The sequence below is a fragment of the Neophocaena asiaeorientalis genome, unplaced genomic scaffold (genome assembly GCF_003031525.2).
Source record: "Neophocaena asiaeorientalis asiaeorientalis breed wild unplaced genomic scaffold, Neophocaena_asiaeorientalis_V1.1 scaffold641, whole genome shotgun sequence".
NCBI classification, from domain to species: domain Eukaryota; kingdom Metazoa; phylum Chordata; class Mammalia; order Artiodactyla; family Phocoenidae; genus Neophocaena; species Neophocaena asiaeorientalis.
The window spans coordinates 524,658-541,803 of record NW_020173730.1 but is presented as its reverse complement, the minus strand read 5'-3'; the positions used below and the strand labels follow the sequence as shown (position 1 = coordinate 541,803).

Below are 17,146 nucleotides of genomic sequence, written 5' to 3'. Positions count from 1 at the left end.
GTTTTTTTTTTTTTTTTTTTTTTTTTTTGCGGTACGCGGGCCTCTCACTGTTGTGGCCTCTCCCGTTGCGGAGCACAGGCTCCGGACGCGCAGGCACGAACCCCTGTCCCCTGCATCGGCAGGCGGACTCTCAACCACTGTGCCACCAGGGAAGCCCATGTTGTGATGTCTGAAAAAACCTTGTTGCAGGAATGGATCTGTATGGCCATTGTGATACACTCTGTACACTCCTTTGAGGACCTGTGGAATTTTAAAGATTTAGAATCAGGATCAGTACTCTATCATAGAACTTAGCCTTTATCTTGTTAGAACTTCTCATGTTGAGAGGAACAGAGACACATTTGATTTCCTCAGTTAATGGAAGTTTTATGGTAAAATTGCATAGAAAAGTAAGGGGGAAAATGAGAAAGAAAAAAGTCTCAACTTCTACCCAGCCCTGCTTCATGGATATCTAGAATGCTAATCATCAGACTGGTAGCTGTCTGCTCTTGGCCTGTCTCTTCTGCACGTCCCCCATGGCTATCAGCTACATGACCCTTCTTATGACCTCTGCCTATTCTCTCTCTGAGTCTTTCCACTTCTGTATTGCTCTATCCTCTTCAGACATTTCGTATTCTGACTTACTGAGAGAGAACATAAATCGTTTCTCAACATTCTCTGGTATAAAGCATCCACCCTATGCTAAGGCTATTGACAGCCTTGGTGTCAAACATAGTTAGAGCTAGGCAGGCAGTTTGTGGGACAGAACATTACCATTTGCACATGGGAGACCCCCAAGATATGGATAGAGGCAGGCCCTGTGAGACTCCTGAGAAGGGAAGCAGTGTAGTGATGACTATGGCATATAAATATGCAAACCAAAGCTTTTGAACCCTTTTGGGTAACGGCGTGATGGAGAAGGTATGTAATTCAAAGGCAAGATTTCCCTTCCTTTCAGTGCCAGTCGAAGCAGAAGAATAGCTAATAACTTTAATGTCTGCCTTTACTATGGGAAGAATTTTAGAGTGAAAAAAATGGAAGAAGAATCCCAGGATTAGTTGTCTATGAGTCACTAAAGGTTTTCCCACCTTGTCAGAGTGACACTGTCACAACTATAAATTCAAAAGTGAAAACAATCATCATCTTAATAGATTTACTTTCCGCCCAATTTTCCATGTTTCCATTTACTCTTACCCATATAACCTATATCCTAGATAATATTTTGAGTTTGATATCCCCTATACTGCCAACTTCATGGCATTTTCCATGTTACCAGGTAATCTTTACAAAGTAGACCACTACCAGGCTGGCTGTAGGTGTGATGATGCAGTAAGAAAAAGAACAAAGTATTTTCTTATTAAGCAATACAGTGGAAAATTTTTCTTACACAGAAATGGGATTGAACCCTGAATGCTAATGTGAGCTCTCTACAAGGCAGAGTTCAGGGCTCCTCTGACTTGGCAGATTCTTTACACTGAGCACAGAACTTCAGAGACAAGTCTGGGAGGGGCCAGAAAGGCAACAGGGGACCATGTCCTCTTACTTGGGTCCTTAATTGTACATCCATTGTACTGTTTGTTTGCCAGTTTGATACCAAAATGAAAGTAACTGAAGTTAAATCTAAGACATTTTGACCAATCTTCAAACCCAGACCATCCTTTGTGGCTTGGCCCAGCTTACTTTATAATTATTATTTTAATGGCTTCTTTATTCTATTCAGTTATGGTACCTTCATTGACTTAACTACCCTCCATTGTAGTATATCTGCAATTTTTCTAATTATTTAACTATGTTATGCTTGTGATAAATAAAAGTACAGTGAAAGTATATCAGCATATAATATTTTTCCATATAGATCATTTTCTAAGGATAAATTTTAGGAACGAAACTTTGGGCCAGGAATATTTGGGTGTGAATATTCTTACATAAAACTGCCAGATTTCAGCCCAAGAGGAAGTTATACTAACTTAAATTCTTACCAGAATTAGAGATATACCAATACCACTGTATCTTCATCAGCTTTAAGTATTATCATTATTTTCATTTGCTTGCCCACTCATACTCTGTCCATCTTTTTCACATATTTAGGACGTATAAGCTAGACAACATACTGGTAAATGGTTTATATACAGTGATTTATATATAAATAAAACTTTATTAATTCTTTATTATTCAATAAAAATGGCTTTTAGTTCCAAATTTCTAGTGCTTTTGAAATTTACCGATGTCCATGCTTAATCATCTCAATAATTCTAAAGGTTTTATTTTTACCAGAAAATAATAGTAATTAACAAAAGATAAGAGGTGATTTTTTTCAACTTGCGTTTATGTGACAGTCCTCTGCAGGAAAAACGTAAAACATGAAAACAGGGGAAAAGGCTTGACAATAGAAAATTATCCAAGGCCAAGATGTTCATCATGGTCTGCATACTGCAAGCTCGGGAGCCATACTTTCCTAAAATTATTCAACTACAGATACGTTAGTGTTTAAATGCTATGTTGCAGTTCAACTTATGCTTGACATAAGTTTATTTCATGTTAGTTTATTATACAGGAATTATACTAGTGAACAGAAATTACACTGTCTGAGTAGTAATGATTCAGGTTTGTAAGAGTAACTTTTTCTGGTTGCTTTGCTGATTTGAAATTTCTCATGGCTAGGGTTATTTATAAATTTATATCATCCTAGTCCTCTGATTGATTGGTGTTGTGTTTCTTTATTTCTCCTCAGACAAAAGTGAAGCTGTCCTTTACTGGGGAGATACTCTAACCTTTTTCTAGGAACCTCTCTACCACCAACATCAGACTATAAATGTGTAATCAGATCATAAATTCCTATAGATAAAGAACTATTAAATTTAACCCGTAGCAGTATCCATTTGGTTTTGAGGTGATAGCTTAATGATCTTGTTCAAAGAAACCACAGTCCTGCATCAGGAATTGGAGATGAAATCATGCTTCACTTACACTTCTACGTAATGAATTGACGAGTAAAGCATGTGCAGTAAACCCAGTAGAAGAATGGTAGATGTGTCACACAAATCGTAGTAAGCTGTCCCTTCCCTTCTCCAAAACCCCAGGTCTTTTATAAACTCTTTTGGGAAGGTGGCAAAGTTCTGTAGGTTTCTCAATGATTAGGATTGGATAGATAAAATTAGAAGTTTTGTGCTATAAATACAAGTTGTATTTTCACCCATCCCCCATACATGAACCTGAAGCACTTAATTTCATCATAGTAAATAAAGGAACAAAACAAAAAGCATATCCTCTGTAGGAAGCAAATAATAAGTTCCTTATGGTTAATTGTGGCAAGAGCAATTGCACCACTTAGTTCCTTTGGTTATTTATTTGGTTCAAAACTCTTTAGAAATCTGATGGAGAAGTAACACCAAAAAATAGGCAGAAATAGCTCTACGTATGAACTGATTTTGGGGGGGGGTGTTGAGTAGGCAAGGGAGGATTGTTCTACCTTCAAAGAAGGCTGTTAATTTCTAGATGCATTATTAAGGGAAGCACTGTGGGCTCCATGGCTGGAACAGGGAACTAATCATTTTTTTGGTCTACATATCAGGTGTTAGTCTAGTCTGCTAGTAAAAAGTAGTTCTCTCACTCTGCCAAAATGAGACCTATTTTGCCTGCTTGCATATGATTCTTCTGCTTTGTCCACTGCAGCACGATCTGCACCGCTGCCATTATTGTAATTATTTTCTGGTTTTGCTCTAGGATGTGAGAGCATGACTTTTTCTTATCCCAACCCACACACTGATGTCAGAGTATTTTTGTTCTTTCCCCAGAGCATTGTGTTCTTCCACCAGCAGTCACTGAGCCAGGAAGACATGAGGGTATTTTGCAATAGCACTTGGAATATACATTTTTTATTTTTTAGTTGGAATTTCTAGCGTTTATATTTTGCAGGTCATGTATGATGTCACATTCTTAGTCAATAGCTATCTACGTATTGCTGGGTATGTAACTCTGCCAGGTCCATGCCTGCAGTGCTTTCCTAAAATCAGCATGAGGATGAAGAGGAGTTAGCCTTTTATGCATATAAATGTGTGTGTCCAGATGGTTAAAAGCTACATCACAGCAAGCACAGAGTCTACCAGAAAATATCCTGCTTTCCATTGTTCCAGCAAGCGATCATGCAAGGAACTTTGATAATAATCAGTGTGAATAGTAAATAGAATTTTTCAGTGAATTTTAGTGATTTGATTATTTGCAAGCATTTCCCTCCACAGCAGCCTGTCTTTTCCCTTTCTTCCCCCTCCATCCCTTTCTCCCATCATTCCCCTCCCCTCTCCCACTTTCTATCCTATTTTCTCATTTTAAGATGTCCACAACCCAAAAGACTATTTGACTAGTGGGAAGTGAAGGTGGAGGATTATTGATCAGGGGATTTCTAATGCTGTTTAATGCAGCATTAAACAAATGTATGCTTCATTCATCATTCAATGAGCATTTTTCTCTATACAGAGTACTATTATGGACTAGAGGTTGAGATTTTTAGAAGGGAGACACAAAAATGACTATTCTTTGGCAAACACTTAGATAACTTGCTTTCTTTGTGCTGAGCAATTAATCTTTGTAACAAGTCTATTATTAGGGACTCTCATTTTACGGATTAGAAAACCAAGGTACAAAGAGGTTAAGTACCTTGCCCAAAGTTAAACAGTGGGTAAGTGGCAGAACTGAGATTCAAAACCATGCAGCCTGACTCTAGACCCTGTGTCCTTAACCTTTGTGCTATGATGCCTGGGATGAGAGCTCAGGACAGTAGAAGAGGGAGTATATTCAGACAGCATAATACAGAGCACTATGTGATAACAATACAGATGAGGAAAATGAAAAGGCTTGAGAGGAGGGAGAGAATATTTCAGACAAGTGAATGGGTGGCATCTGTACTAGCCTTGAGGGCTGAGGTAGATTTTGATAGTGGAGATCAGGAGTGAGAATTTGCTTTCAGTTAGAGGAAATGGCATGAGTAGATGCTGGGTCTGGAAGGTAGGTTCAGAAAATAAGTAGTCTAGTTTAGTTGGAGAAAGCGATTGTATACAACAGTACCGGATAAGGTCGGCTACAGCCAAATTTTGCAGGCCCCGTTTCATAGGCATTTGGAATTAGGAGGATGAGGGCTTTTGAGCAATGAGGTGGCAAGAACAATGCTCTAAAGAGCTCAACTTGATGGGGTAGTAGTTTGAAGAAAGCAGTGCTAGAAGCAGGAAAAATAATTCAGAAACTGTATTTGTTTTCTATTGCTGCATAACAGTGTTACCACAAACTTAGCAGCTTAAAACAACCAACATTTATGATATCAGTTTCTGTGGGTCAGGAGTCTAGGCACAGCTTAGGTATGTCCTCTGGTTAGGGTCTCACAAGGCTACAATCAAAGTGTTGACTGGGGCTGTGATTTCATCTGAGGCTCAACTAGGAAAGGATTAGCTTTTGTTAGCAGAATTCAGTAACTTTTGTATCAAGGACTGTTTCTTGCTAGCTGTCACAAAGGCTACCCTCAGCTCCTAAAGACTTCTCTCAGTTCTTGCCATGAGCATTCCAACACTGGCATTCCATAACATGGCAGCTTGCTTTTTGAAAGCTAGCAAGGGAGTGAGAGACTTCCAACTAAATAGCACTGTAATTTTAATCACATGTGTCCTGTCACTTCTGCCACATTCTGTTTGTTTCTAACCAACAAGTCAAAGGTCACCCCCACACTTAAGGGGAGAGGATAATCCAAGAGTGTGAACATCAGGGTCATAGACATAGACCCATAAACATGGGTCATAGAGTTTCTACTCTAGAGTCTGCCACAGACAGATACAGTTGGTGAAACAAACCCTCAAGAGTCTGAATTAGGGTGGTATGAATGCACATAGAGAGGAAGAGTTAGATTCAAGAAATTACGTCTAGGAAATATAACTATGATTTCTTTTGAAATTATTTGCATACATTAACTCATATATGCCTCAAAATATCTCTTTGACGTAGGTGCCAGGAAAATCCTTATTTCACAGGTGAAGATACAGGCTTTTAAAAGTTAAGTGCCTAGATCACATACATATGAGCTTCAAATCTGGGTGTCCTAACCTAGATTTGAAAGTAGGATGGCAGTCCCAGAGCTCATAGTCGTGGCCACCCTTCTTTACTTGGACCTAAAAGTATAGAGAATTTAAAGAGAGATGGATAAAATATTGAAGATAACTCCAAGATTTCAACTCCATTTCAACTAAGAGAAACGTCGTGAGAAGCACTATTAAAGTAATATTTTTTGTGCGTACACTATATGCCAGGCAGTGTGCTAAGCACTCAGTACGCATAATCACATTTAATGTTGCCAACAGCCTATGAAAATAGTCCTTTCCCCTATTTTACAGATCAGAAAACAGAACTGTGCCTGTGCCCACTAAACCATCATTTCCATAAGTGCAAAGGGTTATTTTGTTCATAGCTCTATCTCTAATGTCTCACCATAAAAAAGTGTTCATTATATAAATTTTTGAATGAATGAGCTTATAAGTGGTAGAGTCATGAGTTGAACTCAGAACAGCCTCACTCTGCCTCCTGGAGTAGACAATGCATTCCATTGTAGCCATAGCAGGAAATCTAGATATGGATATTCAGCAGATATATAAATTCTATTAAATGGAGCTTGAGGAAAAGGTCAAGGCTAGGCTCCCTGTCAGGGAGCATCCATGTGGAGATCAAAAGTCCCTAAAATTAGATGAGATGATTAAGGGAGAGGGCATAAGCTCCAAACCAGAACCTTAGAGAACACCTATGTTTAGAGGCTGAGGGGAGGAAGAGGCATTTTAAAAAGCAATGAAGACATATGTATCAGAGAGTTGAGATGGATATATAGATATGAAAGCAAAGGGGAAAGAGAAGGAAGGATTTCAGCAATGTCAACCACCACAGGGTAATCAAAGAGCCTCAGAATTAAGGCAAGATAAGTGCATTTGGGGATTAGGAGGTCATCGATTCTGGGGTGAGCAGATTTGGAAAAAAACAGGGACTGAATAAGAATCAAGAAAGTGTCTGAATAGGTGGGGAAATGGGCTTGTGTAGGAAAGAGTGCATAGTAAGGATATAGAGCTCACTAGTATAAACTCTTTGTAATTTCAGATGAGCTAGTAGTAGTAATATGAGAGGGATGAAAGATTTTAATAGGAGTAATTTTTTGTGTTGTAAACAGAAGGGTAGGCTCAAGTAGGAACAAACTAAAGATAGCATAAAGAGAATTGACTACTGATGGAACATGACCCCAGAGGAGACAGAAGGAGAATGAGATGTAGGACCACTAATAGGAAGGGCAGACCTTAGAAAGGGACATGTTACCATTCTAGGTAGGAGAAGAATCTGAAATAAAATATAGAAAAGTAGAGGTCCAGTAGAGAAAAATTGAGCATATTCAAATTGAAAGTCCTCAATTGTCTTAAAGATGGAGGCAAGTTCTTCATACCCAGAAAGAGAGGGAAAGATTTCATAACTAGAGGATAGTAAGAAATATTTTAATTAATTGAGGCAACAGTTGACAAAAAGTTTATTCAATGTCTACTCTGAAATAAGCAGAAAATTCAGTAGAGAAGACAATAAAGAATAAAAATAAGCATAATTAGGAACCCAACTGAGAAGAAATAGCATGAACTTTTAATAGAATTCAGCAGCATGGTTTCATAATTTTGTCCAGCTTCTGAAAAGCTATTATTAAAGGAAGTCAATTGTCCCGCACAGGGTTGGGAACTGAAACTGTGAGAATGACAGGCAAGCATGGAGGAATGAAAGATGGATTCTAGAGGTCAGCGAAGACAGTGTTGGCATCATGGTCTAAGCAGTGATGTGAATGAATACTGAGAGAAGTGTAGAATCTAAAGATTGTAATTTGGGTGTGGAACAAGCTACCAGAAATGAAGAAATAAAGTGCTGGTAATCAGAAACGGAATGCTGTAAGTTTGAGAAGTAAAACAGTAAAATTTTGAAGTAAAATAGTCCCAAATCAAGCTAATTATAATGCCCTTTCCTCAGTTTCAGAGATTAAATAAGGAACTATGAAGCCAAGGTATCAAACAGGCCAGAAGTAGACATTAAATGAATGTGGCAGAGGATGAGAGGGATGGAGAAGATGACTGACCAGGCATCAGGTCAGATGGGGTGTTATGATGGAGGTCATAAACACAGCAATAAGGACAGGGCTTAGATGTCAAGGTTCAAAAATAGAGGTTGGTAAAGAGAAAACAATAGCGTAAAAAATGACAGTAAAGGATAAGAAACTTTTTCAGGCTGATCGTGTCTTCAGGTGCAATTCAGATTTCAATTAAGGTAAAGAATTGGAAGTTCAACTTGAGAATCAGTCTAGAACAATAGACTTTGCTTCCTAGTAGAACTAGTAGAACTAGGAAGCAAAGTCAGCAGGGAGTGACTGATAGAGAAGCAAGTACACACAGCAGGAAAGTAAAGGGTTAGTTTGAATAAGAAATAAGCATTGCTCCCTGCCCAGATTCCCCTATCACCCCTTTCCAGGTGACCCTTCTAATCCCTAAAATTACCTGTTAGGCATTATACCCCATTTAACAAATGAAAAAAGTCTGGTTCTGGAATTTGAATCTTGTCCTAACTGCAAAATCTAAAGCTTTCTACCACAACCTACTTACTCTCAGTGGTTTTAAACTGTTGCTGCAGCCTTCAAGGACTAAGTGGAAATCATGTCTGACATATGAAATGGGTATGAAACGCATTTTTTAATTTAGGTATATTTTACATATACAACATTATATTAGTTTCAGGTGTACAACACAATGATTCAATATTTGAATATATTGGGAAATCAACACAATAAGTCTAGTTAACATCCGTCACCACACATATTTACGTTTTTTTCTTATAACTTTTAAGATCTACTCTCTTATGCAATACAGTATTATTAACTATAGCTACCATGCCATATATTACATCCTCATGACTCATTTATTATATAACTGGAAATTTGTACCTTTTGACCCATTTTCACCTCACATTACCCCTCACCCCTGGCAACCACCAATCTGTTCTCTGTATCTATGAGCTCTTTTTTATTTTTGTTTTTTTTAAGATTACACATATAAGTGAGGTCATATGATATTTGTCTTTCTCTGATTTATTTCACTAAGCATAATGCCCTCAAGGTCCATCCATGTTGTCTCAAATGGCAAGATTTCCATCTTTTAATGGCTGAATACTATATATATATATATATATACTATATATATATACACCACATTTTGCTTTATCCATTCATTCATTGATGGATACTTAGGTTGTTTCCATGTCTCAGCTATTGAAAATAATGCTGCAGTGAACATGGGAGTGTAGATATTTTTTCAAGTTAGTGTTTTTGTTTACTTCTGATAAATACCCAGAAGTAGAATTGCTGGATCGTATGGTAGTTCTATTTTTAAGTTTTTGAAGAATCTCCACACTGTTTTCCATAGTGGCTGCACCAATTTACATTCACACCAACAATGCACGAGGGTTCCCTTCTCTCCTCATCCTCACCACACTTTTTATTTATTGTTTTTTTTTTTTGCGGTACGCAGGCCTCTCACTGTTGTGGCCTCTCCCGTTGTGGAGCACAGGCTCCGGACGCGCAGGCTCAGCGGCCATGGTTCACGGGCCCAGCCTCTCCACGGCATGTGGGATCTTCCCAGACCGGTGCACGAACCCGTGTCCCCTGCATTGGCAGGCAGACTCTCAACCACTGCGCCACCAGGGAAGCCCTATTTCTTGTCTTTTTGATGATAGTCATTCTAACAGATGTTAGACGATATCTCATTGTGGTTTTGATTTGCATTTACCTGATGAATAGTGATGTTGTGCACCTTTTCATGTACTTGTTGGCCATCTGTATGTCTTATTTCAAAAAATGTCTATTCAGATCCTCTGCCCATTTTTCATTCAGATTGTTTTTTTGCTGTTGAGTTGAATGCACAATGTGTTGTTCTTGAATTATATTTATATTTTATATACTAAAAAGTTTTATGTCAGCTTACATATCTAATCCTCCTATTTAAATCTTAAATTTTTTTTCAAGAGAAACATGTTGGATTCTTTTCCTTAATGAGATTAAGGAATTGGATTCTTTTCCTTAATGAGATTAAGGAATTTCCAAATACCTTCTAGATGATCACACTGAATTTCTGCAACTATACCCTAAAACCCTAAGTTTATATTTCATTATTTTTCAGGTGTGAAAATGAAACCAAATTCAAAACAGAAGAAGTATTTTGGGCTTACAATTTCTGCCCTACTCCATACTCCTGGACTGCACTTCTGGGCCTTATTTTATATCTTGTTTTCTTCGCACCTGGTAAACAAAGGCTTTGTTGTTATTATTGTTACGTTAATTAAACTCTCTATTTAGAGGAGAAAAACTCTTTTAAATTACTTACTACATTTACTGAAATTCATTTTGTATTTCTCAGGAATGGGACCAATGCCTTGGACTGTGAATTCTGAAATATATCCCCTTTGGGCAAGAAGTACAGGAAATGCATGTTCATCTGGAATAAATTGGATTTTCAATGTTCTGGTTTCATTGACATTTTTACACACAGCAGAGTATCTTACATACTATGGTAAGAGAATATTTTTTCCAGCTATAGTTTCATTTTTATTTTCCTACTCTATTTTTAGATATGCTATCATTTGTGATTGAAAGATTAGATGGTTATATTTTTGCTATTATAAATTCTCTATATGGCTTTCTTATTCCCCACAGTCCTTGGCAATGTTTCTGGGAAAAGATAAGAGGAACTCTCCTTTCCTAAGCAGTATTGCTTATAGCCTTCACCCACCCACCTACACTTCAGACCCAGACATCTCCCAGCTATCTCCCCAGTTGGAAATCTTCACAGCAAGGCCTTTAGTTTAATGAAAAAACATAAACAGATAATGGTAGAAAACTGCAGGAGTCTAGGGCTAATGCTTGAAGATGTCTCATAACAGGGATGGAGTGGTATCCAAGAGTGGAAGTAGGGTTAAAGTAGCTCCCCCAAATGCTGTGTTATGAGTTATGCCTTCCGCTCTGTCATCTGTGCTATTCGGGCCAAAGCATTTCAGGATCCACTGAGGCCAGCACTTACCACTGCCAAAACTATAAATGTGGCAGAAGTGTTCAAGTGAAAATGTGTGGAGACCGTAACTCAAAGAAAACAATCTTGAGAAGTGACTGAGTTAGGAAAAAACTTTGGGAAGCTACTTCAAGTTTATCTTTGCTAAAATGAAATGATTTTGGCTTTTTAGCAAGAGGATTTCTTCACTGTATGAGTTTATAGCTGTGATTGGATTCTAAATGATGAAATAGGAAGTTTTCATTCTAATCTTCTCATGAGCCTCTGTGATTGTATATTGAATGCCTATTGCTTAGTCCATTCTCTGATCCCCTCCCCTATCACCTCATCTCACCCCATCCCATATTCTGGCTACTTATAATTCCTTTTTGTAAGAACAGGTTTATTTGTCAGCTCCCCTACCCCACCCCTCACAACTGGACCATAAATCCCTTGAGCTTAGGCCAGGATTATGCTTTGTTCACCATTATATTCCCAGTGCCCTCCAGGGCATCCTATTCACTTAATAAGCACTCAGAAGTATTTGTCAAATGAATAATTACACGGATGAACTTTTAGATAAATGGTGAATATGAGGAAACATTATAAAAGTCTATTCCTCCTGTCTTGTGAGCATGCTGAATTGATATTTACTTTTATTTAAAACTATTTATCTAATGCTTTTTTTATCTTTATAAAACTCCTCTCTCTGCTGATCACCATTTGGGACATTTAGAAATATTTATTTTCTTGGAAAGGGAACACGCTGGCATTTTAAACTGGATATATATTTAGTATATTCAGCCTTATCCCATTTGGCAATTAAAATGTTTTACATAAATTTGTAAGCTTATCTTCCTAACAGCATAAATATGAACACAATAAATATTTATCCATATTTTCTGATTCTTGAGAACACTTAAATATATGAAGACCTAAATATAGACTAATATCTTGAGAAAGCATTTTTTAATAGAAAGTAATAGACCAAATAATGAAAGTCTATGTGGTAAGACTTTTGATAGCAAAGCACCTCTTCCTTGAATAAATTCTGTCAGAAAAACATGAGGCAACAGAAGCAAAATTTAAATATGGCATAGCCAGGCTTCTTTCAGAAATATCTCCTTGGAAGAAGCTTTTTGCTTTGCATTAAGCCAAGCTTCTATCAGGTCAGCATACTGTCCATTAGGTCCTCACTAGTGGAACACTATCTCAGCTCAGGTTAGATTTCCCCTATTTATTGCTCTATATTTTAATCTATAGGTTACTGATTTATGTAAGATGTATGTTTATATTCCTGATTTAACAAATATGCACCATAATGATGTATTTCTCTGGAAATATTCATGTCTTCTTTTACTTCCCTTTTTATTGTTTCATAAGACCTCAAGTTATTTTTGTTTTCCAACATCTTTATTGGAGTATAATTGCTCTACAATGGTGTGTTAGCTTCTGCTGTATAACAAAGTGAATCAGCCATATGTATACACATATCCCCATATCCCCTCCCTCTTACGTCTCCCTCCCATTCTCCCTATCCCAACCCTGTAGGTGATCACAAAGCACCAAGCTGATCTCCCTGTGCTATGCAGCTGCTTCCCACCAGCCATCCATTCTACATTTGGTAGTGTATATATGTCCATGCCACTCTCTCACTTCGTCCCAGCTTACCCTTCCCCCTCCCCGTGTCCTCAAGTCCATTCTCTATGTCTGCGTCTTTATTCCTGTCCTGCCCCTAGGTTCTTCAGAACCTTTTTTTTTTTTAGATTCCATATATATGTATTAGCATGCAGTATTTGTTTTTCTCTTTCTGACTTACTAAACTCTGTTTGACAGACTGTAGGTCCATCCACCTCACTACAAATAACTCAATTTCGTTTCTTTTTATGGCTGAGTAATATTCCATTGGATATATGTGCCACATCTTCTTTATCCATTCATCTGTCGATGGACACTTAGGTTGCTTCCATGTCCTGGCTATTGTAAATAGTGCTGCAATGCACATTGTGGTACATGACGTTTTTTGAATTATGGTTTTCTCAGGGTATATGCCCAGTAGTGGGATTGCTGGGTCGTGTGGTTCTATTTTTAGTTTTTTAAGGAACCTCCATACTGTTCTCCATAGTGGCTGTATCAATTTACATTCCCACCAACAGTGCAGGAGGGTTCCCTTTTCTCCACACCCTCTCCAGCATTTATTCTTTGTAGACTTTTTGATGACGGCCATTCTGAAGACCTCAGGTTTTGATTCCTTCCTAAACTATACTGCCTAGAAAGGTCTGTCTTGGACCCCATTCAGTAATGTTTATTACTAAAAGTTATCATTAAAATGTCACCAGTATATCACTTTATTTATAACACATGTGACTAAATAGATCCCTTGATGAGCATTATTATTAAAGTTCCTGTGTTGAAGTACTGAAATTCAATCAAACATGGTCTTTAATTCCTCATTTTATATGATTCAATTAAATATTTGTTTTAATCTGAAGCGTAATATAGGATTCTAATAAGATTTATTTCCTTTAGAATAAAGCTGAGGAATATCTGTACTCTTTAACAATCCTGACAGACTTGTTACATTTTTTTCATTTTCATTCCAAGGGGGCATAATTAAGAAAGTGAGTTACATAATTGACTTGCCCATTACATGGAGCAGGTCACAGCCTCCCAGGCCTGCCTACACCTCGCCTCTGTGGCTTAACCACAGGTCTCACCAGTGAAGCCCATATACGCAATTTTGGCATTTGCCTTCTTTAGATTACTCAGATTTTTATAAAAGGAATAGAAGTTCCTTAATTTGGCTTTGGGAATCTGGTTCACACACAAGAAACTTCATGGCCTTTAAGAATCTTCGTAGTCCATCTAATTGTTTTTGACTGTATGAATTTAGCGCTAACAGATTTGATTTGTTACTTCTAATCATGCCACTATACCTAAATTGTGAAAGATGATGAATACTTCTCAACATTATATTTTATAAAGCCAGACTATAGACTATATTTACTCTGTTAGATATTTTAGAGTTTAGCGTCCTGATTTGGTCTAAAATGTTTTACCCTCTGCACTTATTTTTTTCTGTATTATCAACATGATTACCATCCTTTCTTTGCCCCTCCCCACAGAAGATTCCATTTCTCTTCTTATGTCCACAATTTTGCTTATCTGTATTCAGAACACAGGACTTCATCTCCTATCATTTTTTTCTCAAAATTCCAAATTCTCCAAGAGCTAGCTTGTCAGTTTCACCCTTTAGATGAAAACATTACCAATTTATTAGGCATGCTGATCTTACTAGCAACTATTCTTCCCTAGTCATTTAGTAAAACTCAATAATGCTGTCTTATCACTCTGTTGAGCAACTAACATCCAAAATTCTAATAGGAATATAGCATACATTTTTTCTATTCTTTGCAGTTTAGCCAGGCAGAATTTATTTTCCCTGTCAGATCAGGAAACAAGGTCAAGATAATTCAAGAAACTGCTCAAGGATTCAGCCTGCATCACTTTGTGACTTTCAGACCTACACTGTCTACAGAGACATGGTGCCTTTTTCTCACTATAACACTCAGCTGTTCATTCCAGATGACCTATTATTATTGTCTGATTATCAAGTATAAGACATAAAAATATATAAACGTGTAGTAAGTGTTTAATGTAAACCAAACTGAAATGAAGTAATTTTATTTATTTATATTTGTAAATGGAATTGTATTTTTATTAAAGAAAGGATTTGATTTATGCAGGTCCCACTCCTTAAGAATTATATAGCTTCTGATGATTTAATCTAACAAATTATGTCTTGGTTTAGTCAACCCTTTCATATTTTTCCTAATGTCTCATAGTTTACCTCTATTTCCCTTTTATTTTCTCATGGCTCCTCATTCCAAAGAGCAGATTCTTTGGAGTGGCCAGTTCAGCAGCATTTTTCCTCTCTAGTTTTCCTTGAGTCTTCCCAAGAAATGTTTCTGTGGATAGTACTGAAATGGTTACTTATAGGCCTACTAAACTACTTTATAGGCATAAAAACTACTTTAAGAAAGTAGTTTTAGTAATGTTTTTCCACATTCTGTAATGATTCAGCAGAACTGAGAAATACTATTCAGTTCTTTAATTGCTGTACTATTTAGCTTATAGCTTGACTTTCAAATATGTCTTCATGACGTCTAGTATAGCCCTTTATTTCAGATCTGCTACCCAGTGAGTTCCATCTGGCAGTCAACAAGAGAACATTCATTCTCTAAACACTCCAATGTGTCTGCACTGTACTAGGAACCCAAAGACAAGCCATAGACTCTGTCATTGAGGAGACCACTTTTGCTGGTCTCCTCCTCAAGCGTCTCATAACCATCTTTCCTATACCAGTCCTGATTTGGGTTGTAAAACTTAACAGAATTATAATTTAAACCATAAATTTAAATAGGAGCTGAGAAATGATTTTACTTAATGAGGAAACTGAGGTCCAGGGAGGAGGTTAAATGACTGTCTAGAAGCCACATAGCAAGACTTAAGCCAGATCTTCCAACTCCCAATCTGATATCCTTTCTCCCACCATTTGTCTTTTAAGACCAGAGATATCCAGGAATGGTGAGAGGTGGTCATCTTTGGATTGTGATTGAAGGTAGATCCAACAGGGTTTTCTAACAGAGTGGGTATTGGGTGGGAGAGTAGGAGAAAACTCAAAGTTGACTTCCACACTTTGGGCATTGACCCATGAATTCAGCAATATCGTCATTGAATGTGGTTCTGGAAATACAAGACAAATGAGAAGGAAATTTCTCCCTCAAAGTACCTCAAGTCTAACAGACAAGACAGACAAATATATTTACCTAATTATAATACTTCTTGGTTGTTATATACCACTTTGCCTCAGCAGAGTTTTGTGAAAACACAATTAACTCTAACCAGGGAAGTGAGGAAAGACTTCAAAGCAGAAGTTATATCTGAGCCTGGTCTGTCATTCTTCTTGAGTGTGATTACACGACTTGAGTTTAGAAAGATAAATTGCATTATATTCACAGCATTAGAACAATTAGAATAAACGAGGCTGGAAGCAATTTTTTGGTTCCAGCTCAGACCACAGTCATGCATGATTGACCCGTTAAAATCAAGTACCCTTTCCAATGTAAACCTATACATATATATTATTTCCCATTGCAGGAGCCTTCTTCCTCTATGCTGGATTCGCTGCTGTGGGTCTCCTTTTCATCTACGGCTGTCTTCCTGAGACCAAAGGGAAAAAATTAGAGGAAATTGAATCACTCTTTGACAACAGGCTATGTACATGTGGTGCTTCAGATTCTGATGAAGGGAGATATATTGAATATATTCGGGTGAAGGGAAGTAACTATCATCTTTCTGACAATGATGCTTCTGATGTGGAATAATTGTCAGCTGCTGATATATTTAGTAATTTAAACAAACTTGGGAGAGAAGAAGAGCAATTGGTGACCTCACTGCCCTGCTTTTAATCTGGTTCTTTCCACAGTCTAGTTTTGAATGACTTCATATTCTAGAATATTTGATTCCAAGGAAGATACAATCACAATGACATTTTTTTTCACAAGCAGAGATGTAAAAAAAAAAATCTACAGAGATTTTAAACTAATAGTTTTTGAGCAAATGTGTATAATTCCTTCCTGAGATAGTTTAAAATGAATATTATACCCAGTGACTTCCGTGATAATCCTTTTTTCCTAAGACTATATATAATTATTAGTGGCAATTGAGTCAGTGCTAATCTAGCCAAATCATATATGTGTGATATACTTACAGCAGAGGATTCTAAAGTATGGTCCAAGGGTATTTTCTGTCAAAGCATGGCCTGTTGGCCCTAAATTCTCTTAAGGACACGGAGCTTACCTGTGATCAGCTATTAGAAAGTAAACTCCATTTAAGCTTTCATCAACAAATTCAAAAGTGCATCCTACAGGGGCATAGCTGTCCTTATATCCTTTGGATCCCACATTTTGGTTTGTCTCTCCAATTCATATCTGGAAAGTTCTTCAGAAGCTGACTCTGTATAGGATCATTTGAACATTATGAAAAGCAGGGCTTTTAGGGTTTATTTTCCTACATATTTTTTGCAT

At 37.3% G+C, this 17,146-nt stretch overlaps 1 protein-coding gene across 1 annotated transcript in view; it reads left to right on the top strand.

Moving 5' to 3' along the window:
- The window catches only part of SLC2A13 (solute carrier family 2 member 13), a 412,288-nt gene extending 395,658 nt beyond the window's left edge, over positions 1-16,630 (top strand). Inside the window, exons 8-10 of the mRNA XM_024750867.1 lie at positions 10,194-10,315; positions 10,431-10,583; positions 16,218-16,630. Of these exons, the coding sequence (XP_024606635.1) occupies positions 10,194-10,315; positions 10,431-10,583; positions 16,218-16,444 (502 nt within the window). The 3' untranslated portion in view covers positions 16,445-16,630. The remainder of the gene's footprint in view (positions 1-10,193; positions 10,316-10,430; positions 10,584-16,217) is intronic.
- The last annotated feature ends 516 nt before the right edge of the window (positions 16,631-17,146 follow it).